This window comes from Alexandromys fortis, unplaced genomic scaffold (assembly GCF_014885135.2).
Source record: "Alexandromys fortis isolate MF-2015 unplaced genomic scaffold, M_Fortis_MF-2015_v1.1 scaffold_97, whole genome shotgun sequence".
Taxonomy (NCBI): Eukaryota; Metazoa; Chordata; class Mammalia; order Rodentia; family Cricetidae; genus Alexandromys; species Alexandromys fortis.
Window position 1 is genome coordinate 5,925,681 of NW_026067981.1, and position 25,243 is coordinate 5,950,923.

A 25,243-nucleotide genomic window follows, 5' to 3' on the forward strand; every position below is an offset into this window, starting at 1 on the left:
TTTTTTTTTTTTTTTTTTTTTTTTTTTTTTTTTTTTTTTTTTTGACACAGGGCTTCTCTGTGTAACAGAGTCCTGGCCGTTCTGGAACTCACTTTTTAGACTGGGCTGGCCTTGAACTCACAAAGAGCCTCTGCCTCCTTAGTGCTGGGATTAAAGGCATGCATCATCACACCAGGTTCTTCTTCTTCTTTTTTTTTTTTTTTAAATCTTTATTCTCTCTTGCTCTTTGTGTGCAGAGATTCAGCTATGACAGCTGATCACTTTGAGCCAGGACATTCTGCCATGAGCTTACTTCTTGACTTGCTTTCTTTTGTCACCATCGAATGTCATTTTATTTGGAGGGTCTTAATGCCTGAGAATTCTGGCCATGCTCAAAAACGCCACCCATCATCACTGATGTCTCCATCACAGTCATCCTGCTTTCAATATCTTCTTACCACTGTTTAAATTTGCCTTGGATTCTAAAATGAATGAGTCTGTTCTTTATTAGTTATGCCTTCCTCAAGGCGCCGTAGGTTCTACTTGAATAAAGGGGTCCATCTGTTTTATTCACAACCGTACTTTTAGAACCTGAAATAGTGGCTGTAATATTAATTTGTGGTCAGTGTTTGGTGTAGGTATGGGCCAGAGAATTACTTATATGAATGTCTTCTTACATGTGATTAAAGTGTTTTTCCATTTCTCTGCTATTTTAAAATTAAAATCTCTCTCTTTCTCTTATGCACATTCATTTTTTGAGGCAGGGTTTCACTTTAGACTGTTCTGAAACTCACAGGCCTCCTGCCTCAGTCTCCCAAGTGCTGGGACTGCACATTGCACCACCATTTCTGACTTTGTTTAGTTTTTTAGTAAGATCACTTTGTAGAGGATATATATGAATGGTATCACTATCACTTCATGAATATGCAGTTGTGGCTATCAATATTATTAATGATTTGAATTCCTTGGATATTTATTATGCAAGAAGGTACAATTTGGAGAAATTAAATAAGTTCTCTCTCCCCTCCCAAAAAACAGCATCAAACTCAGGTCTCTGACTCCAAGGCCTTTTACCTGTTTTTAGCAGCTCCTTCTGTTGACTTTGCATTCTTGAACACGGAAGCACATGGTCCTTCCTGACCATCCCTGGTCACCCTCCTGCACGTCCCATCACTTGTCTGTGATAACAGAGTCTTGCTCTCTTCTTTATTTTGTCTTTATTTTTGTTAAACCCATCCTAAGCTTTGTATAGGCAGTTCTGCAGAATATTGTCCTCATTGCTATGACCACAGTGGACACCCCACCACTGTATTCTCTAGAATCTTGCATTTTGTTAAAACACCTTTTGTCCAGCTTTGGAAATTCTTACTCTTTCATCTCCTTCAGTACCCAATAAACCCTCGGCAGCAGGGACCCTGTCTTGTTTATGGGTGTATATTAATCACTCTGAAAAAATAGATATTTTAAGGGAATATATGAATGATAGTTTAATATAAGGAACCTCTGAACATTGAAACATATATTTATTCATCTCTGAAGATAATGTTTATATAAAACTAAGAACCCCTTCCATGGAAAGATTAAATTCAGCTAGGGAGAAGAGTGGACTGGGCATTTCTCAGGTACAGGGCAGAGAAGTGGTATTAGCTTAGAATTCAATAGCAGAGCTAGATCACAGTTACTCCTACCAGCACAAATACCTACATTTTCCTGAATCTCAGCTGTGCTCACAATGCCAAGCCATTTCTCATTCGCCAGCTCTCGCCAGCATCTGAAGAGATGAAACAGCTGACCCCAAGGGAAGACTCATTTCAGGATGTGATCTAGGACACTAAGGGAAGCAGGCACCTTTGGTGACATGCGTGCGGTGTGAGAGATGTGTGCTCTTGAGTCATCTGGGCCCTTCACACAGCACGACTGATCAGCTCTTCGCCTCAGTCCCGAAAGGTCATAATGAGGAGAGGGGGAGAGAGTTGCTGGGGCTCGAGGGTCAAGGAGAGATGACCGTGATGTCCAGGACTTTCAGAGCCTCACTGGCTCCTGCTTGCTTGGGTGCAGCCATGGCTCTGATGAAGAGGAGGGAGATTCATCTTATGTGTGGTACTGGCATTCAAGGCGAAGGATGCCAAGCCAGTCCTGCTCGTGACAACCTTATACCACAATCCCGAGTTACTCTCACCCTTTCCTCTCATCCTACCATTATGATTTAAAGGAAAAAAAACAGGATTTTAAAACATTGGTTCATTTCCACCAGTCACTGAAGATTCTGCTGAGATAGTTAAAAATGGACACAGGTTTCAGCTACTTGGGAGTGAGAAGGTTTTGTGATTGCTTCCGCCTCCCCAGAACCCTGAACCAGACCCTTGTGTGCAGGCAACGGTGCAGTGGGAGAAGGGAAGGAGAGAATATTATAGATCCATCACCCTGAGGATGATGTCTTTTATTCTGACTAATTTTACATGCCCTCCAGATACATAAACTTACACAACAGATATTGTTGTCAAATTAAACATTTACTACTACTAAATCATAAAGAAGTTTATTTTAAGCAACTTTTGGCATAGATATAATCTTACCATTTATTAAAGACAATAGCAAATTTTCATAGAAATGAGATAGAGACAGTTACTTATATGTACGTAAAGAATTAAAGTATGGCTGAGAGGTAGACACTTCAGGGCATGGAGCCTCTTCAGTGTTTTGCGGAGTTGGTATATATTTTGATTTTATAATTGTCAGGGCTGAGAATACTGTTTCACATAAACACACTACAAAAGGTCAGGATGTTTTGGGGGCTATATCAGAAGTTGTTGGAAATTCTGTCCTAATACCAAGTCAAAATTCAATTAATAATTTTTCCCTCAAATGCAAATCAGCAACCAAGCAGCATTTTTTAAAAAAAGCAAACATTCTAAGAATATAATCCAAAGATAAATTAATTTGATTCATGCTGAGAAAAGATGGCTGGGAAATATTACAGGTCCTCATTTTCCACAATCAAACCACTGCTTTGAAAAGAGAAGAAAATGTTTTATATACAAGAAAGATGCTGCAGGCCAGTATTTGACAGTCTTGGATCTGGGTGGTATGTCCCAGGCAGCACTCACTGTCATGTGCAGTGAGAAGTATTCATGTTGTGTGTTCAGAACCAAAGCTGTCATTGGGGAAAAATGGGGGCACACTGTCAGAAATGCGCCCAATTCATCCATTCTAGGTTTGCTCTTTAATTTACTGTCTGTTGTCCATTCAGAAACCCATTATTGTTGTCAAGCTTCTCATGATCCCTCCATGTGTGTGACCCATGCTTCACAACGCTGAATTCTAGGTCGGTGATTCTCCAAGTGTGATTCCTGACCTAACATAGTGACACCCCTTCTGTAAGGAGGCTGCTTGTTCGTCGCCGCCCAGAACCAAAATAACCACACAGAAACTGTATTAATTAAATCACTGCTTGGCCCATTAGCTCTAGCTTCTTATTGGCTAACTTGTACATATTAATTTAACCTGTTTCTAGTAATTGGTGTATCGCCACGAGGCTGTGGCTTATTGGGTAAAGTTCTTGGTGTCTGTCTTGGGCAAGCAATACATAGAAGAAGGACGGCCCACACCACATCCTAGTTCAGTTAGAACTAGAAAGCCAAAGGCTAGTCCTAGATGCACTGAATTAAAACCCCAGGGACTAGCCCAGAAGTCTGCTTTACCCAGCCCTCCAGGTGCTTCTAAAGCATGTTCACCTTTGATGACACTCTTCTAGGCTTCAGATTGTTATTGTAGGGATCTCAGGACTGGAGAAACAGGAGTTTTTCTCTAGCCTAGGTTTCAGCAACAAACTCTGTGCTTTATAAATAATAGTAAGACTGGGAAGAAATGTGTTAATAGTAGAAATTGAAGGCTAAGTGATGAAGTAAAGTATTGTGATGGTGTTGTTAGCAATAGTTACCCTCAAATCAAGACCATTTTAATATACCAATTTCATTCAAGGGCACAATCATAGATCCTCTCTAGAGGGTGACAACAGAGCTTGCTGCATACAATTATACTTGGTATATTTGTAATGTAGGAAAAGCTGTCGTGCAAAAAACGTCTATGCTATTTCCACCAAGTCTTGCCTTTTCATCTATAGATAACATTGTCTGTTGAAAGCCCTCGGTTGCTAGTGATTGTAGCATGAACTCTAATTGATCTTAATAATAAAAGTCTGGAGTCAGCTATCAGGGCAAGAGCTGAAGGATCAGAGAAGCAAGGCAGTCAGCCACTAGAAAGTTCTTTCCTCTACCAGTGCTCAGACCAAAGAGGCGATCCCGTCTACATATCCTCAGACCGAATGCTGACTCTATGAAACCTCAGAATGCCTACCAGACTGAATCCTCAGACTGCATCTGAGCTCCTGACTCCTCCCACCTTATATCTCCCTTCACCCAGCCATATCACTCCTGTCTCCACCTCCCTAGTGCTGGGATTAAAGGCATGGGATTCCAAGAGTTAGGCTCACTATTGTGTGAGCTCTGTTTCTCTTTTAGACAGATTCAATCTCGTTTAGCCCAGGGTAGGCTTGAACTCACAGAGATCCATCCGCCTCTATTTTCGTAGTGCTGGGATTAAAGGTATGTGCCACCACCGCCTGGCCTGGATGGCTAATGAGTTACTTAGCTCTGCACTTCAGGCCAAACATTATTTGTTAGATTACAAACAAAATATCACTACAAAAGATAGCCCATGCAGCCAGGATCAAGGGCTCTTCTGCCTGTAAGCTGACCCTGGAGAATGTGGCTGGACCAGAAATCACAGCATCACACCTGTTCTCCAGGGTTGCCATCCCTCTCTGTTTATTTCCATTCGCTCTTCTTCATGTCCTCTCTTCTGCTCCATATCCCTCCTAACGTAAGGCTCTACTTTCCCGTGACTTTCTTCTGCTGTGGCAGCATAGGTAGGTGGGTACTGATACGATGCTAGAGCATCCTTGGCGTAAATATCAGTGCGAAGGAAAGATTGAGGTTGAAGGTCACGGGGCATAAGTGTCATCCTCACTGAACCTCAGTCATGGAAGTAGCTAATAAATCCCTGCTCTTTGAAGGTGGCCTGTCACCGGTTCATGGAATGGCCTGGAGTCTGAGGGCCTCTGCTCACGTTTCCAAAGCAGAAGAGGGTCTGCTCAGAGCTCGGGTGTATTGGCCAAGGGCTAAGCTGATCGCCTGCGATCGCATGACCAGGCTCTGTGTTAAAATCCACAGTGCATTTAACTAAAGAGATCTGTCCTCCTTATGTCTAACATGCTGCCCAGTAGGTCCCTGGGCCCCAGGATAACTGTGAATGTGGCCCAACACAAAGTATGAACCTTGCTTTCATTATGAGCATGATGAGATGTGTGTGTGTGTGTGTGTGTGTGTGTGTGAGAGAGAGAGAGAGGGGGGGGGGAATTTTCTCTGTAATTTTCTTCTGCAGTTATTGACATGAGCTCCATAGACGACATGGCAGTCTTACTATGTCAAAAGGAGAGATGCTCCAGAGTCTCTAAATTTTAGCCTATTAGCCAACTCCCCTGAACTCCCTAACCACCTAGGAGACTGTAGTTCTTGTTTTCTTCTCTCTCTCTCTCTCTCTCTCTCTCTCTCTCTCTCTCTCTCTCTCTCTTTCTTTCTTTCTTAACTTGAAGGGATCATTAACCCTTTGTTCTCCAGCCTTGCCTGTAAACAATTTAATTTCGCTCAGGCAGCTCATCCTCCCGAAACCCAGTAATTAGTGCAGTAACATTGGGCTGTGGCAAAGAGCGATGGCGCTCGGGCCAATGAAGTCACTTGCTAAATCAGGGCAAGCGCACTCATCTTATTAATATAAGCTAATAGGATGTCATGCATATCACACTCTGTGCCTGGTGACCACTGGGCAGCTGGACTAATGAGCTTTTATCTAGACTGAGCCGTGAGCCTCAAACAACCGAATTAACTTGTTATGAGCTTCACAGCCTCCCCCTTGGAGGCTGGCCAGATGAAAACAGAACAAGTTACAGGCTTTGTTTAGGACGTGCATGCGTGTTTGATCTGAGCGTGTTGCAGCTGAGGCTCAGGAACTTTCGGACACTGCAGGCACCATCACAACTAACACTTATACTCCTTAGCAGCAGTTTGGATTGCATGCGGTTCATGCGGCTGTGCTTTGGTATAGATGAGAAGAAGGAGAAAAATTCAGAGAAGGAGGTGTGTGTGCATGTGTGTGTGTGTTTGTGTGCGTGTGTGCAGAAAAGAAGCAGGATAGCCGTGGGCCTAACGACTGTTCAAATGTGCAATTCAACAGTACTTTCACCATTCAGGCCAACACCATCCCGTTTCTCTTCACGTCTCCTAAGCACAAGGTCACTCTTCATGAGCCCCAGCCTGCCGAGGAAGGCAGGACAGGCATCCAGCTGTGGCTAGCAGCCAGAACTTAGGAACACAGACACGGCTCCCTTTTGGGGCCTGCCTGGAAGTCTGAGCAGGATGCCCTGGCTCTGACCCGCCTCCTAGCCTGGCACAGATCCTCTATCTGCAGTGGACATCTCTGAACAAAGGTGTCTTTCTTGGAACAGCCTACCTACAGCCTCACTCAGAAGCCTAGCTTGGCTTTTGTCTGCTCTGTTCCCCAGGCTCCTGGAGCTGATTGGAAGGAAGGCTTCCTTGGGCTTGGCTGAAAGGTGGTGTGGGGAGGAAGGGGAGAGTGCAGAGTGAGGTGAGGTTTTATGTGAGCTCTGAAAAGAATGGCTTCTAGGAGGAGCATGGGTAGACGTCCACTCTCCAGGGGAAGCCTCCCTTTTAGGTCTTTTCTTTCCTCATTCACTAGTAACAGCTACACGCTGCCCAGAGTTGTCTAGCACCTGACATTTTTGTAAGCAGGAGGCATCGTTGGGTCCACCCATAGCCCAGAGAGGCCTGAAAGGCAGGCAGATGGGGGGTGGTTAGACAGAAGAAAGAGAGTGCAGCTGTGTGTCTCAAGCTAGAGATCACCCCAGCCCTCCTGAGTTTCAGTCTAGTAACCTGGAGAAAGGATACTGACACACTTTCTGCCTCATACAATGGTAGCAGAAACAGAAACAGTTCAGTTGTAAAATGATGTGTTTCAGGTACTAGGTACTTTAAAAACTATCTTGTAGGGGAAGGAATTGGGCCTCGGGATCAGAGGAGTTTTTATCCAAGGGTTTTCAGCCAAGTAACAAAATTAGGAGTAGAAACTTCCATCTCCTCCATGGTCTGAGTTACTCCGCACCACTTCTTGTGTGCTCCTGAACGAAAGAACCGAGCTTCAGGTCCATGGAGACAAAGCATTGGGCCTTTCGGGGCACTTGGGCCTGAGCATGCATAGGTGACTGTCGTTTCTTGTGCTTGCTTTGCAGGTTAAAAACCACAGGTCTTCCCTCTTTCCAAGTGTGTGTCTGGGCATGGGCCTGCTGCCGAGCTCCCGTGTGTGTGGTGTCAGGTTCCTCGGGAACGTGTTTGAGGCTGGTTCCTTAGCAGTTGGGATGGGAGTTTATTGCTGTTAGAATGACAGTGGAGCATATATTCTGGAGAGGAGGCTGGGCGTGGAACTGGTGCTTGAAGGGTGGACATGTTCTTATTACAAAATAGATGTGTGACTTGATGCGGCCATCACACATGTGTTCAGTAATCCAGAGGCTAACGCCTGTGCTTTCCCTGGGCCACAGGACCCCGTATCCTAAGGTTTCCCCATTTGCTGTGGCAGGGGAACCCCCACCTGCTACACCCATTCCTCGTCTATGCTGAGCACACCATCCCTCTGCCAGTAAACCCCAGACAACCTCTCCACTCCCTATCCCCCTTCCTGGGGTGAGATGTGCAACCTCTGCCCAAGGCTGAGGGGCCCCCTACACATTGCTGCTCTGTTCCCCTCCCCCATCTTTCCTCTTGTTTCCAGCATGCTGAGCTCTTTGGGAACACCTGCTTCCCTCCCCCTCCTTCCCCGTGGACTTTCTTCATCTGCTCACGTCTCCTTTTTCCTAAATACATTTTTTATTTCCAGTTTTGGCTGTGGATGAGGACCTTAACCACTTACTGTTTTATATTCTCATCCCTCCAGCTTTCGTAACTCACTGTCTCATTCCTTAAGACCAAGGGATCATTCCCCTCTTCTTGTTTCTCTTCCTAGTGCACTTGACAGCGCAGGAGGGGCAGAGGTGCTCAAGGAGAGCTTACGAGGAGGAGCCGCTCTTCCTGGCGAATGTCTGCCTTCCCTACCACTAAACTGTTTGCTCCTTGATTTCCTTCATCTCTTCCACCTGGAGACCCCTGCTGACCTTTTGTCTTATTCGTTCTCTGCATCCATGCAGCCTTCTAGAGACCCTTTGCTCTCTGAGCCTTTCTGGGTGCTGAGTCTTTTTCCCCCCTGGGAGCACAAGCCGAATCCTCCTCACCTCCTCTGTATCTCAGTTTGACTTTGTGTTATTCACAAGGCTAATTAACTGACTTGACACCATCATTTAATGAAGAAGTTCTCAGTCAAGTCAATCTCTCTCTCTCTTTTCCCTCTGGCTCCCCTCGTGTGTGTGTGTGTGTGTGTATGTGTGTGTGTGTGTGTGTGTGTGCATACATTGATACATGTGGAGGATAGAGAACAACCTTGACTATATTTCTCAGCTGTCATCCATGTTGTATCAAGTCAGGTTGTCTCACTGGCCTTAAGCTCACCAAGCTGGTAAATTGGCTGGCCGGTGGGCCTGAGGAGTCCAGCTGTCTCTGCATCCTCAGTACTGGCGTCATTAGTGTGAGTCATGATGCCTTAACTGTGGATCCAGAGGGCTTGAACTCAGGTCCTGATACTCAACAAGGTGAACAATTTGCCAACTGAGCCATCACCCCAGTTTCCAGTCAGATCTTTTGTGGGGCCTTTTTCCTGGTATCAGTTGAGCGCTCCTCAAAGAACCGTGCACCCAGCAATTTGAGAGCAGTAACTACATGGACTCTGTGTGTCAGAAGACCGGCAACTCTTGCCTCTTGGGATCTCCACGTTGTTTTGAGTTCATTCTATCCCGAGATGACCACTGCTGATCTCAGGAAGGATGAAATTCCAATCCCATACAGTGCAAGGCAGTGGCTGAAATAGCTCCCTATATATCCCGTCATAGTAAATCCCTCCCTGACTTCTTCCCCCGCTCCGTCTACCTACAACAGATCCCAGGGCCTTCTTCCACTCCCCCAGCCTGGAAGACATTTATAAGGCTCATCACTGGGGAAACACCGGGGCCTTTTATCATCTCCCCCACTTCTAGCACGAAGATCTTTTGTCCCCCTCCCTCCCTCTCACCTCCTGGACCAAGGTCAGTTATCTTATACCCTGTTTATGGGCTGTTGGGATTTTTCCAACAACCTGAAATGAATCTGCAAGGCCCCACAGGTAGTGCTGCTTCGTCTTCTGGCCATAAAGAACGGCCAGCTCTTTCATCTGCGATTGCTTATGTCATAAATGAGTGGGCAGAAAGATGGTGGGGAAACAACACCCACTCCCAACCAGCCCAGACTTAAAAAAGGTTGGGGGTGGGTGGGTAGAAAGCCCTGAGAAACATGTTCAGACTTCGTGCCAAGCCAATTCATTTTCCTCTGGTAGGCTGTACAGAGAGACTTAATCTCTGGGCTTCCCCCACTAAGCGTCAGATTTATGCTGTTCTTGGGTCTAAAGGGCCTCCAGGGATGCTGACATTTGTTGTTGGGGAGCTGAGAGTGGTGTTCCTTTCATCTCTGCTGAGGGGTGTCACCTTAAATTATGAGGGATAGCTCCAGCCTACATCTGGGTGTGGGAGGCTCCGGCAATGGAAGACGCCTGCTCCGCTTCGCTTTTGGAAGCTTTTCTGCCCTCTTCTGCTTCCCGCTACTCCAGCAGGCTCTGGGAGAAATATTCCACACTGCACATTCTCATGGAGAAGAGTGTGGGGTCTGCCAAGACTGCCCTGCAGAAAGACAGGAGGGAGGAGCCTCACTGAATGTCCCAGAGGAGCTCAAAGCATCTCCAAGAAAGTAATAGGACATCCCAGACTGCTAGTATTTATGTGCTGTAACAGGAAGTGGTTGAAGGACAGGAATGGGCCTCTCCTGTGACTCTCCCCTTTTTAGCATCTGACTCACCTAGACCCTCCAGGACAACTGGAAGTCCATACTGGAGACTGTTCAGGTAGCAGCATCCCAGTTAAAAAGTATGCCTATTATCCATAGCAGAGAATTGATCAGATCCTACTGTCCACTGCTCAGTATACCAGATAAACATTCTTCTTAGCCCAGAGTCCGGGCCCAGAAGAATGGGGCATGGGCACAGGATGAAGATGTTCAAATGGAGAGGGAAGAGGTCAGGTGAGACCTAGAACAAAGATCACTAAACTGAACCACACAGACCATATTTGGCCTGCTGTCTGTTGTGGAAATGCTCGTCTACTGGACACCACTATGCCCATTCCTGTGTCCTCTTCCTGTCCTTGGTCTATAGTGTGGTGCTGGGAGACTGGCGTGTAAACAAAGACTGAAGTATTTAGACTAAAGGCAAAGACTAAAGGATAATCTCGGAAATTTCACAGGATGTTTGGAGACTCCTGTGGAGGGAGAATGGGTCCCTGTAGACACAATGCTACACTGGTATCCTGGAGAGGACAGGGCATCTATGGACCACGAATGTTATTTTAAATTTCACATTTCCATTACTTATATGATCCAAAGTTCCAATATCTATTTGCATTAAACTTCGTGAAGAACAATTATAAAGAGTCCGACTTCTGCAAGACAACTGCAGACACCACTGGCAGAAGGCAGGCCTCTGAAGACCTTCCAATTTCATTTTAAAGCACACTCGATGCTGAGGATGCCTGGGTCCTCATTTGCATCGCCAGTCTGCAGACTCGTTCCTAGCTGCCTGCCTTCTGGAGGAGCTGCATGCTCCCTGGCCTGGGATGTCAGTCATTCCCATTTCCATTGGAGTCATTGAAGGGTTACTCACACCGGAAGTCCCTCTTTACCCACATCAGGGGTTGAGGGAGTCTCCCACCTGCACTAAGGCCTTGTGGCGGTGAATATATATGGGCATGACATTCTTTTTCTTCTTTTAGCCTCTTGGGGGTCATCTTATTTTACTGAGGTGTTTGCTTTCAAACGTTTATTTTCTTCTTGCTATTCTGCAAACCCCCTAGGATTGCCCTGAAAACCCTGTGCACAGCTATGACTAAGTTCAAGTACAACATCACTCCTGGGAGAGGACAGCTTCACAGCTGAAGGAGAGGCAGGAGCGTCATTCTCCTCATGAGGACTCCGGTGCTAATGCTCCTTGATCTCCCAGGGCCTTTTATTTGTACTTTTGCTGGGGAACGCAGCATAAAGAGAATATAACCTTTCTACAGCATCTGTTAAGCATTGCCTGTGTGCTGGGGTCATGTGAGCTTCTCTGTACATAGCGTCAGTGCTTCTGGGACACCCACAGGGTGGATGTTACTGTCATCAGCATGTAGTGGAGGGAACCAGCTGGGAGATTGGGGACATGATATGACTAGCAAAGGGCTGGGAAGGGGCAAGAGTCCCTGCCTACCTCTGCTGCCTTTTGGTTCAGGGGATTCACAACTGACTGCCCCTTCACATTCAAGTGGCATGTTTTGACTGTCCATAGAAAGAGAAAAATATTACTCCTTCATATAAAAGAAATCTTTGGCTCTGGTAGAGTTCCAGTTTAGAATTCAGCTCATATCAAAGTACCATGTACAAATAAACAGTATGTGTGCCATGTAACTACCGGATCTGTCTTGTGGGCTTGTTAAAAGCAACCAGAGGGACTTGCAGCAGGGCAAGACCACGAGAGAGGTTTTCACTGCAAGGAGGGTGGGACCCTTCCTACGACCAAGAGATAATAGAGGGTCTCCTTAGGAGAGCTGGAATCTTCAATTCCCAGTGGCTCCTAATGTACAAAGTGAAAAGACGTTCACCCTGGCATTTCTTAGACCCTAGAAATACCTTCTGAACCACTGAGTATTGCCTGTATGAGAGACTTCTACTTTGAGCATTATGTGTCATTGTCAACTGTATATTGTGTGAGGGCTCAGCTCTAAACGGGACATCTTAATCAACTGCCCTCCTACTGGCCAGCCAAGGCTCAGGAAACATATGGAGGCAGAAAGAATGTAGGAGCCAAAGGATTTGGAAAGTTCTACGAGATGTTGTCTTCTGGACATGACGTAGCTATTGTACTCATAAATTCGTAGTGCCTGTACAGGACCTATACAAGGTCAAGCCAGCCAAGAGTCTAGCATATATGGGGAGAGAACTTACAAGGCTCTACATTGATGGAATTCTTCCTTGGAGGTGTGGCCACTGGTAGGTTGCCCATGCTCAGGTAGATGACCCCACTTCCTTGCACATATGGAAAACACTAAATGGACTTAGTGAGTTAAAATATAAGAAAACATGAATTTGGGCAGTGGGCATGTGTGAGAATATCTAGGGGCACTTAAAGAGGGAAAACGGAGGTGGATATGATTATTTTTCCTTGTATACATATATGGAATTCTCAAAGAATAAAAATTAAGAGAAAATACTTATCCCTTTATTTCTTACCTGCTAATTGAGTTGAAATAATTCACATACTTTTCTTAGGGAGCTGCTTGTTTTATAGACCAGAAATTTTGATGAATTATTAGTGTTACCTGGTCATTTCCAGTCATCTGTGCCTATAGATAACATTATGTTCATTTGGCGGTGCACACCTTTAATCCCAGCACTCGGGAGGCAGAGGCAGGCGGATCTCTGTGAGTTTGAGGCCAGCCTGGTCTAGAAGAGTTCCAGAACAGGAACCAAAAAGCTACAGAGAAACCTTGTCTCGAAAATCCAAAAAAAAAAAAAAACAAAAAAAACCATTACGTTCATTTTTGATGGCCCTGTAGACAGTAATATTTTCTACCTCCTTAGTTAAAAATTAAGTAGCTAAAATTTTTGGCATAGTTATAGAAAGTTTTGCCTAAGTCCTTCAGGTCTAGTTTTGAAAACTGATGTCAAGGAAATCACTGATGTGGGGATTCTGCTCTGTATGCTGTGGATACCAATGGTGAATAAAGAAACTGCCTTGGCCTGTTGATAGGGCAGAACTTAGGTAGGTGGGGAAAACTAAACTGAATGCTGGGAGAGAGGAGGCAGAGTTAAGAGAAGCCATGGATCTGCTGCTGGAGACGGACATTCTGAAACTTTGCTAGTAGGCCATGACTTCATGGTGATGCACAGTTTAACGGAGACGGGTTAAACTAAGATGTAAGAGTTAGCAAATAAGAAGCTAGAGCTAATGGGCCAAGCAGTGATTTAAATAATATGGTTCTATGTGATTATTTCGGGAGTCTGGGCAGCCAGAAAAAGGACAAGCAGCCTCTCCCACAGCAAATCACACTGGGTATTGGTTATATTTTGAACAGCATTTTGAATGCCTTACTAATACAGGCCCATTTTGTCTCTATATCAGTTCCATGAAAGCAGGCTCTCTTCCTGTGAAAAATGGAGTCCGAATTGATTAGCTTGCTTCAGGCCCCACGGCTGATAAATGGATAAATGCACAGCCAGTGTAGCATGCTGTAATAAGCATGATGACTGTGGACTTTCTGCTCTTGCCTCTGAGCTTTAGAAGTGTTTTCTTAGCCTCTTTCCGGAAGCTTTTAGATCAGCACCACACAGGTTCTCGCACTCATACCTAAAGCCATCTTGGGACTGTGGCATCCCAGAGCTTATTTCGGAGCAACACACAGCTCCATGAGGTACATCTGGGACTGGAGATACAGATCTCTGCTTCTTTTTAGGAAAAAGTGATGATGAAGAGAGTCTGTGCAAGTCAGCCCATGGGGCAGGGAAAGGAACGTCAGAGGACGGCAAGGACCACAAGCGACCCAAACGTCCCAGAACCATCTTGACAACCCAGCAGAGGAGAGCATTCAAGGCCTCATTTGAAGTATCCTCCAAGCCCTGCAGAAAGGTATAAGAAGGGGAGAAGAGAGCAAGGTGCCTTCATCTGTGTGCAGCTGGACTCCCCTGTGATGTTAGAGGATGGTGGGGGGCCTGAGTGGTGGGGACCATGACTCAGTCTGCGGGGTGATCATGAACCCTGCAGGAGGCTCCAGGGATAGCTAAACTATGGCCTGGGGAGCAATGGAATTTCCCCCAACTTCCTGTGTGCATGCCAACTCCCAAGGACCCTAACTCCTCTTATTTCATGAAGAGCCACAAGGAACAATCAATAGTAATTAAATTATTATGATAATAAGTACTAGTTGTGCTATAAACAAGACGTCTTAACAAAGAATATAAAAATACAAGATATGCTTTTCATGGGCAAGTCTTGACTTAGTCTCCTTGGGGATTCCCTGGGTAGCTGTTCATTTCTTCCAATGATATCTTCAACTGAATGAATGTGCTTTTGCTTCTCACTCACCTACTGATGAGGACCTGGGTGGTATTTGTCTGGGGTTGTTACAAATAGGATCCCTGTAAACATTTATATAAAATTTCTCACTGACTTAATGAAATCATATTTTTATTTTATGCCATATTCAGAGGAGAGCAAGCTAAGACTGGGAGGGCAGTTCTGTTGTCCATCACTTGGGTCCCAGCAGGTGCTCCAGCTGTCTGTATTTTCCCAGCCGCCATGGCGGAGACAATAGAAATAGAAGGCAAGTACCTGCCATTTATAGTCCCTCTGGGACGAGCTCACTAAGGAAAATAGTGAACACGAATATTCACAAGGCACACAGAGTTACTTGGAAGCAGAAAGACAAAGCTAAAAATTTAAGTCAACGACAAGATAAGTGGACAAGAGTTATTTGTTCCTGCAAAGAGATTTTTCACTTTAGTTCTTCTTAAGTGGTTTAAAAGATTCGAAGTCAACTCTGAAAGACCACATGAAGCCCTAATGTCAGAGTATGAGAGTCCTGAAGTGCCCCTGGGAATGTGCATCTGAATGCGTGAGCATTTCTTTTCTGTCTTTACCTTGTGAAAGATGCCTTCCCCATCAGAGAGGAAGCACAAGCTTGTGTTTGGGTATATTTGAACATGACTCATGAACTAGTCTCTGCTTATGACCGTGACCTATGACTCACCCCGCACTGCCCAGGAAATGTCCTGCCTTCTACTACTCTGGGAGGCCAATGTGTGTCTTACACTCATTTGTTCAATTTCTTCCAGGTGAGGGAGACTCTGGCCGCGGAGACAGGCCTGAGCGTCCGTGTGGTTCAGGTGTGGTTCCAGAACCAGAGAGCCAAGGTAATCTGCTACCCACCTTCACCTGTCTTTGTCTTGCTAGCATCTCCCAGCAACAGCAGGTGGACCTTGGACTTGCTGTCAGGCTCTCTAAGCTAAATTATTGGACAGAGTAGCTCTCTTGAGTAAAAACTCTGCCACCAACAATTACTTCAGCCACAGTGGCCGTGCAGAAGGGAAAAAGAAGCATTTATATTAGTGAAATGGCTTTTGTTATGGCAGGTGGAGTGAAAGTCTCCACTCCCATCTTGCTAACTCTGGTAACACTCAGGTCCTGGGTTAATTATTTTCTTTCTGACTCTAACAATACACATGTCCTGGCCTGTTTCTCATAATCTTGGTTTTATCCTTCCTTCCTTCCTTCCTTCCTTCCTTCCTTCCTTCCTTCCTTCCTTCCTTCCTTCCTTCCCTCCCTCCCTCCCTCTCTTCTCTTCTTTCTCTTCTCTTCTCTTCTCTTCTCTTCTCTTCTCTTCTCTTCTCTTCTCTTCTCTTCTCTTCTCTTCTCTTCTCTTCTCTTCTCTCTTGTATGTGCAAATGCACACATATACATGCATGTGGATGTGTGCATATGCACAAAAGCCAGAGGTTCTCAGGACAGTAGTTCACCTTGGTCTTGTTCTTTTGAATTGAGTCTCTCACTGGGACCTGGAGTTCCTCAAATAGCCTAATCTTGGGGGCCAGATGCCCCGAGGCACTCTCTCTGTCTCCATTCCTCAGCACCGGGGTTACACAGTGCACACCAATGCCCCCGACTTTTTGCTTGAGTTCTTGAAAACTGAGCTCAGGTCCTTGCACTGGCACAGCAGCGCTTTGCAGACTGAGCTATCTTCCCAGGCCTTAGAAGGTGAGAAATCAGGCTCCTTAGTTATAATTCTGCAACAAAATTCCGCAGCAAAGGGCTGTTGATGTGTTGCGATTCCAGAGATAGAAGACATTATTGGGCAGTGAGTGTGAGTGCTGATGGGCCATGAATTCATGAAGCGGGAGCACACTGAAAGCTCTGGAGAATTTTATGATGAAACAGTTTATTTTATAACCTATTATCACACACACACATACATGCACATGCACGGATGCGCTCTCTCTCTCTCTCTCTCTCTCTCTCTCTCTCTCTCTCTCTCTCTCTCTTTCTCTCTCTTTCTCACCTATTAAGATCTCACCGAATGGCAGTGTTTCCCAGAGCCCAAGTTGAGAAACATCGGGTGAAAACAATTGAGTGAAACTGTTGCTTTGGTGAACAAGCTTCTGATAGAGCACAGATCTCCCATGGTGCCGCACAGAGCCTGCAGATGGAAAGGAGGCAAAAGAGTATCTGGGCTCATCCCATGTCCCACCCATTGGGCAAGCCATGCTCTACACCTGTCTGAGACTGTGAAACACACATCCACATATTGACTGCTTCACATGAAGCAGTTCCAGAGCAAGCAGCATGTGGTCCTTCCTGGGAAGGAGGCTCTGTTTCCGAAAAGCCGGGTTGTGCCGCACTTCTCTGCCAGCTGCATTCCTGCTGCTGCGAAGTAGGAGAGCCCTGGCCCCTATGCGTCTGAGTCATGGTGCCACACCTGATGTGTGGACGGAGTGAAAGCGGGGGGTTGCCCCTTCTACTTTAGGAACAGTCCTCTCACCAAAGGGGAAAGGTCACACCCTTCCTGTTCTCCCTTCCCATGTGGACCTATGCCAGGCCTCTGACTTTAATCCTGTGGTCCTCTCCTCATCAGATGAAGAAGCTGGCCCGGCGGCAGCAGCAACAGCAGCAGGATCAGCAGAACACTCAGAGGCTGAGTTCTGGTAAGCTCTTCCCAGCCAGTTCTCACTGCAGTTCAGGTCTTCCCTACCTGAGGCCTTCAACTGAAGCACTCTGAGCGACTTATCCCTAATCAGGGACGTGCCCCTACGCACCTGTTTTAGATACAATGATTTAGGTAAAGACCAAGTTGAAGGTAACTTGCAAGAATGTTGAGGGCATCTGAACTGCAGATCCAGAGCAGTTGATAGACAGTGACAAAGCCCCTTGTCTGGACCCTGCAAGTGTCAAGACCATGTGCAAAGTCAAAGGCATTATCCAGTTTCTCTTCTCACCCAGTCCTCCTCATTCAAAGCGAATCCATTACTAAAAGATACTGCTGACTTGGCCCTTCTGCTAGCTTTCCATCGCTGTGATAAAGTTCTTGAGACAGTCAACTTAAAAGGAATAAATGTTTATTTGGGCTCATGATTCCCAGGATCTCAGTGGTGGTATAATAATCTCTTTAGGGTCCAGCACTAAAACAGTCACCTATTCTCAACATCTCAAGCAGCCATGGGTCTCTTTCATTCACTGCCATTCGTTCCAGAGAACGGCTTTTGATTATGGTTGAGAGTATCATTTGCCTGTGAGGACAAGCAAATACTTGGCCTGCAGTTTGATGCCATATCAGTTTCGCTAAAGAACAGTAGTAAGTTTCCCAGTAGGGCCTATGACCTCCTCAGCTTGTTTGGTTTTCAGTAGGCTCATAGTATCAGGTATGCATTTTCTCCAGGGCCGTGAGCCTCAACTCCAATCTGAGAGCAGTTGGTTACTCCCTAATAGCCATGCCAGTGTTGCACCAGTGGGCACATCTTGCTTGGCAGGTTGGCATCATGGTGTGTAGGATTTATAGCTGGGTGAGACCAGTGATGAGTTCTCCCCCACCCCCAGCAGACTACACAGCACCTCCCAGCACGGTGAGAACTGTACGGTAGGGAAGAAGCTTCCAGATGATTTCCGGCTTGATTTCTTGATATCTTGGGTACATGGTGCCTTCTGCAATAGGGTCTTATCATCTACTTCTGCGGACAACCAAGAGGAATAGCAAGAACTTCTATCACCTGGGGAGTCTCTTGGGCCTCCCTGACTCAGAGAACATGCCCCATACCTGGCAGTGAAATTCTTCTTTGCTAAACAATGGCTTCTAGCCGTGTAGGATATCTCAGGAGGTTTCCATGTGATTTTCTCACAAATATTTCATTTTGATTAATCGTTTGTGGCCTCCCATCTTCCCTATCCCTGACCCCCATCCCCAATTAAACCTTTGTAACTCAGTATAGCTCTTTCCTATCCCCGTCTTCTAATTTGCCCACTTCCCTGTTGGTGCCATTCTGGTTTCTTAATTTCTACCCATGCTCTGAGTTAAACACACAGATATAAATGTTCAGAGTTTAGGTCACCTATGAGAGAGAACATGTGATATTTGTCTTTCTGGGCCCGGGTTACCTCAGTCTGTATACTCTTTTCTGTTTCCATCCTTTTGCCTGCACATTTCATCATTCCATTTACCAGTATTTATACATGGAAAAGCTGGTTCAGCAGTTGCTGGGGACGGATGGGCATCACGTTGAGTAGGAGTCTTGAATTCTGTTCTCAGCTCTACCCCACTACAAATTTATTCGATCTGGAACCAACCCATCTTCCATGGGATTGTGCCTTAGGATGCATGCATCCCCAGAGAAGAGTAGTCACGCCTGCTCTCTTTGTCACAGAGGGTCTCTGAAGCCTTCATAGGCATGAAGGTGACTTGGCAAGAGACATGCCGGTTGATTCCATGTAGACCAACAAAGCTGGGAGAACACTGCACCATGTCATCATGAAAATGCAGTGCTTAGGACTCTGCTGAGGGACTTCCCAGGGCAGCTGCTAGGGTAGACTTCAGGAAAGCGGGAACCAGTGGGAAATATCGCTGGGAGTTCATAGAGCCGTGCTTATACTGAGGATGAGGAGGCAGGAAGATTTTCTCTTTTCATAAACATCTGCACACAAGCAAAGTGGGCTGCAATTACAGAGCATGCCGACTTCCAGGGGATTTTTATTTCAACTCTGTAAGGTCATATAAGTCTCTCTTGACTGATGAACTTGTAACAGGTTATTTCAAGAAAGATGCTTAGATCCATCCCCTCAAGTGGCTGCCAAACCTATATAGTATTCTAAAGTTTGGCTGCCCAGTCCCCATCTCTGTCCTCCACTGTCTTGGCCTCTGCTGGGCACAGGATGAGAAACACAGATGTCATCCTATCCCTTTCTAGTTGGTAAGTAAGGGAAGCAGGACCCAGGAAAGTAAAATTATATAGCCACAATCACCCAGTTTGCTGTCACAAGCCTCTAAGCTGGTCTTCCATGATTCTTACAAACTACTGTTTCTGCCCTTTGGTAATCACCTCCAGCATGGCATATGGGGAGTAAGAATGTGGCCTCCAAATCCAGGTCATAAGGGACGCAGTGGGTCCTCTCAGCCCCACCCTCTCAGAATAGATTATATACATGAATGAAATTGTCGAAGAAAGTAAATAAACAAAGAGTCAGGTTCTTCTCAGCCTCCACCCTCTCAGAAGACATTGTATGCATAAATGAGATTGTCAAACAACAGATTAAATAAATACTAAATAAATAAGTAAATGTAATAGCTTGTTATTTTCTAACTTGGGTTCTCTTGAGTCACGACTCTGGGAACAGCAGGCTGCCATGGCATGAGAACCATGAACACTGGACACCTGGTAATGAAGTCTTTTGTGGGTTCCTGGGATGCCAGTTGAAAATGATCCAGTCTTGGGACTGGAAAGATGACTCAGAGGTTAAGAGCACTGGTTGCTCTTCCAGAGGTCCTGAGTTCAAATCCCACCAACCACATGGTGGCTGACAGCCATCTGTAATGAGGTCTGATGCCCTCTTCTGGCCTGCAGGCATACATGCAGACAGAACACTGTATACACAATAAATAAATATTTTTAAAAAAAAGAAAAAATAAAATGATCTGTTTTCTTTTTGGTCCCGCAGCCCAGACAAACGGCGGTGGGAGTGCAGGAATGGAAGGGATCATGAACCCCTACACAGCCATGCCTACCCCACAGCAGCTGCTGGCCATTGAGCAGAGTGTCTACAACGCTGACCCATTCCGACAGGGTCTCACTCCACCCCAGATGCCTGGAGATCATATGCACCCCTATGGTAAGAGAGACTCAGTATCTATGGGTCCCCTCTCAATTTGCTTGTGTGGGCTTCTCATTTTCCTTAAATATATCCACACTGTTCCCAGATACTTGCTGAATCACCAAATAAGAATAAGTGATATTTCTGGCAACATCTGATGGGTACAAAAGATTCCCATGCACACTCTTTGGTGAACCTTCCATGTATCAGCATTTTTGAGGTCCTTTGTTGAGCTTTTGCTTGTCTACTTTGCCTTGTCAGGCAGTGTTCAAGGGATATGGCCTGGGGACTCTAGTTGGATGGAGTGAATGAGTGGAGGGCTCTAAGATGTTGCATTTTTACATTAAGAAGGGCAGTGGTCAGGCTGGAGAGATGATTCAGTGGTCAAGAGCACCGACTGTTCTTCTGAAGGACCTCGGTTCAGTTCCCAGTACCCACGTGGCTGCTCACAACTGTCTGTAACTCCAGTTCCAGTGGACATACATGCAGGCAAAATCCCAATGTACAGAAAAAGTAATTTTTAAAAAGCAAGGCAGTGGTATATACAATATGTAACTTAGCATGTGGTGCAATGTGCCATAAGTTCCCCTGATGGATAGACAATAAAGTTTGGCTCAGCAATTCTGTAAAACTCGGTATCAGAGACATAAGATGCACACCCTTTGCCAACTTATTTTCTTAAATATTTTTGTTGCTATGGTCAGGAGTGTGACTCCATGAGTACAATGCTTTCTGCACATACATGAGGACATGAGCTCAGATCCCCAGCACCCATGTTAAAATCAGGTATGGCTACACATATTCATAGCCCCCAGTGCTTGAGGGGCAGAGGCAGGTAGATACCTGGAGCTTGCTGGCCAGACTGTCTCACCAAATTTGTGACCTTCAAAAATGAGATAGAGAGCTACAGAGGAAGCTGTATGGCATGGCCTTTACATGCACACGCTCACACATGTGTGTCGAACACACATTAACATATACAAGCACATACATCACATACATACACATGCAACAGAAATGTCTTGTTAAAATCCCCTTTACTTTCCTATGTCACAGATTAAGCAAACACTTACAGAGCTGTGGCCTTTGGAGACCCTTAGTGACCAATCTCAGTAATATTCTAGTCTGTATGTGTGTCCCCCCAGTGACGTCCATCTTTTTTCCTCCGTAAAAACATATGCTGCATTTGAGCCATTCCCACTCTATCACACAGGGGAGCAGGGCAAATGAGGCTTTGTGTGCTTGCTCATTTTGCAAGTCCTTCCTTATACCTTATAACTTTTAGCAGAATGAACAATTAAAACTCAATGGTACGTTTTAGGTGCTTGTTTCTGCCTCTCCCATTGACTTGAAGTGTAGGTACGTTCTGCCAGGCCTCCCAGTTGTGGATTTCAGATTGCATTGTTACCTCAGCTATGACAAGAGTGACATCCTGGTCCCTCTCCCCAGGGTACAAATCAGTTGAGACCAGGGGCCTAATCTTCCTTTGCTGTGAGCACAAACCTGGAGAGATGGGGCAGGGTGGGGGGACTTGGTACCTTCCTGCTGCCTGAAAGGACCAATGTTATCACACGATCAGAACGTCACTTGAAGAATCCACATATGCTTCTTACCACCTGTCCTTGAAGAGCCCTTTGTGAGGCTGAGGACCTGCAGGATTCCTGTCTGTGTCCCGCCAGCCTTTGGTGATGGGTCATGCGTACCCCACATTTACTGTATGGACACCCTCACTATGCATAGCTTAACTCATGTGACTTTATACTTACCTAACTTTGGACATTAGCTCTCTATAAGACTCCAGACCCGAGCATTATGATGCTAATACTTTTTATATATAGCTGTCCCCATCCCATACCTCAGCACTTAGTAGGTTCTCATCCCCAGGATGTGTTCAGGTAACACGTGTTGAGTTCAGCTGAATGTCCTAACACATAAGGGTGTTACTTCTTCCAGACCCTCATGCCCATGTTTCATCTTCATTTCAGGTGCTGAACCTCTTTTCCATGACCTGGACAGTGATGACACTTCCCTCAGTAACCTGGGCGACTGCTTCCTAGCCACAACAGAAGCAGGGCCCCTGCAGTCCAGAGTGGGAAACCCCATTGACCATCTGTACTCCATGCAGAATTCCTATTTCACCTCTTGAGTCTTCTAGAATTCTGTGGCTGGGCTCCCGTATGGAACAACCATACTGTGTGAGGGGTTGCTGACTTTAGGCTGGGGAGGCCAGAGAAGAAGTGGGCTGGGGAGGGAGGCTTTGTTGGGGATGCTGTTGTGTAATGACATGGTTGTAGCTCAGCATTTCCAAAGACTGGATACGTTATGGATCGCATAGTTTAATGTTTCTAATAAGAATCTTAGTGTTAGATATGAAGATGTGTTTATCATTAAGGACAGGGACTTTTAATATAGATATTCTCAAGCAAGCTAGATACCTAGGGACTCCTAACAGCTTCCCACCGTTGTGGAGAAGTACTTGTCAAGAGGTGCCGTATGTCTCTTCATCTACACACCAATAGACAGACAGATAGATATGTGTGTGTGTATGTGTGTGTGTGTGAGAGTGTGTAACCGTTCATACTTTATCATCAGAGTTTATCCCTAATTATAACAGACACCAACTGTACAGCAAAAGTAACTTTATTTTCAGTGTGAACTGTATTTAAGGAAATGCTTGATGCACTTAAGTTATAAAATGAGATAATTTACTTTTATAAACTTTATCTTTAGTTTGGAGAGACTGACTCATCGGCAGGGCAGAGAGGGCTGCTCCACCCAAGCCCTGTAGCTTTGAGTGCTCGAGTGCTCGTTCTGGTCTCAGAGTATCACTGCGGTCTAGAAAACAACTCCCTATGGCTGGCCGCATCCTGGAGTGGACTCTGGCTCACACTGGCATTGAGTCCCTCGGCCTGGGTGGAACAGAGCAAGCCCTGACCACGATTTTAGGCTTGTTGGTATGTGGTGGTTGGGCAGCATCGGCAAGGTTCTTTCTACCCCCAGACTCAGCCTCAGTGAGTGTGGATGAAGTTGATAGCCACACCTACCTCCCTCTCTATGAGTGTGGATGAGGTTGATGCCACACCTACCTCCCTGGGGACACTGAGGCTCTCCATCCAGGACATGATCAGGGTTTAGACTTCAATCTGATATGACTTAAAATATAGCCAGATCATGTACCTGATGATAGAGGACACCTGGGACCACAGAATAGAAAGTTCCTGCACCCCAAGTCCTACCCCTCAGCGTAGCGCACATGGCAGAGGCACAGCTCCAAAGGGTGGGGAGAAAAACTCCGTCTGAGTAGGTGGAAGAGGTGTGGTGGATGGAATTCTAGAGCAAGTGTTGACTGGCACACCTGCTTTTTGTTTGTTTTTACCTTTTTAAAGGTCATTTAAAAATGACTGTATGCACCCAGAAAGCCTGAATTACTTGCGATCTTTGTTTGTCCCTTTCTTGAAGGCTCATAGTCTAGAAAGTCATGGAGCTCATAGAAGCAGAGAGGACCAGGCAGGTACCCAGGGCTCTTCCCTTCAACTCACTTTGATGGCCTTGAGCACAAGAAAACCCAGCAAGCCATTGACACAGGGACAGTTCCATACCCTGAAATTCAATTATGGTGCTAGGATGGGGTCTTCTGTGTTAGGATCCTCCTGGGAAAACAGAGTGAGTCATGGGGAAGACAGAAGGACTCCACTGAGAGGGGTTGTGACAGGCATGGCCCCATGCCTGGGGACATCATCAGAGCCTTGAACATACCCACGTATCCACGTCACTCTCTGCAAGACCAGAGGAAGCATGTCCCTTAGTGGTAGAGTCTGTGTTGTGTGATTTTTTTTGTGCTCTTCTTTCTAATTTATGCAAACCATCAGGAACCCCGAACCAGTCTGTTGAGTGAGGTGAGGCAGGTGCAGGTGGCACCCACCGAAGGTGTCTGTGTTGCTGATTGGTTTGAGAATGTAGCAGATATTATGTGACTGAAAACAAACAGAGATCCTTAATTCTACTCTTTAATGACATACCGAGATGAAATTAAAAACCTCTTACAAATGACCTGTGGTTTATTCTGGGGAGAAGGGTGGGCATGGAACCGGGGAAACATGGGAGTTTCTTTGGCAATGCTATGGGGGACATGCTGTGGTGAAACTTTGAATAAACAAGAACAGTGGCTGCAGTCAAACCTAGATGGAAGGGTTCTGCAGCCCCTTGCTGAGATGGACAAGATCCTTACGTTTTATCCCACCCCCGAAGGAGGTTCTAGAAACATTCCACCATCACTCTACAGCTCCCTTGTGGTAGAGACTGCAACATGCACTGTGTGATATTAGCTTGGGATTAGCATGAAGGCATGCTGAAGAAACAAGAATTCTTGTGCAGGGCTGGAGATAAATGCCTACCACAACACGAGAGCAGAGAAGCGGCCAGTGTGGTTCCCCGATCGAGTCTCCTAGAGTTCTCAGCAATTTCGCATTTAAGTTTTCACTGAAGAGAGTTTGGGTTAAAAGATCCTTCTCTCTAGTGCACTGAGAAGGCTTTGCTCGTGGCTTCCAGGCTTTCCCTGGGAACCGGCTATCTCTGACTTTTGTTCTTCTCTTCTTCCAACTCTGAGCGTGTTCAGATCTAAATTCCTCCTGAACAAGGTGCTTCTCCCTGCAGACCCAATAGAGTGACAGAGATGGTACTTGTCACTATCCTCAGAGAGAAGAGGGCACTGACTGGCATATAAAGCGCTTTCCCTGACAATGGGAACATGGTAAGGAGTGGCTTCATTGGTCTCAGGACTTGATCAATGTTGAGTGGCTTATGGAAATCTCAGGCCATGTGTGAAAAAAATGGAGAAGACACTGACTCAACTGAACTGAAGAGGATCTTCTTTGCTTCTCTCCAGATAATTCTTTGCTAAATCTCAATGCAGTTATCACTTAATTCAAGGCAGGCATGCTCATGTTGTGTGGAAGGCATGAAGAAAAATTCTAATGTTGAAAGCATGTTAACAACCACTCCCCCCCCCCCCACGAAAAATACATAGAAGGAGTTATCAGTGCTTTGGAGATTTCTCTTGCCATTTCCAGGGACACACATGGGGATG

General features: G+C 45.8%; 1 protein-coding gene across 1 annotated transcript in view; it reads left to right on the plus strand.

The window, feature by feature from the left end:
* Positions 1–24,174, plus strand: part of Lmx1a (LIM homeobox transcription factor 1 alpha) — a 146,289-nt gene extending 122,115 nt beyond the window's left edge. The window contains exons 5-9 of the mRNA XM_050158328.1: positions 13,766–13,938; positions 15,144–15,221; positions 16,937–17,006; positions 20,005–20,175; positions 22,143–24,174. Of these exons, the coding sequence (XP_050014285.1) occupies positions 13,766–13,938; positions 15,144–15,221; positions 16,937–17,006; positions 20,005–20,175; positions 22,143–22,303 (653 nt within the window). The 3' untranslated portion in view covers positions 22,304–24,174. The remainder of the gene's footprint in view (positions 1–13,765; positions 13,939–15,143; positions 15,222–16,936; positions 17,007–20,004; positions 20,176–22,142) is intronic.
* The last annotated feature ends 1,069 nt before the right edge of the window (positions 24,175–25,243 follow it).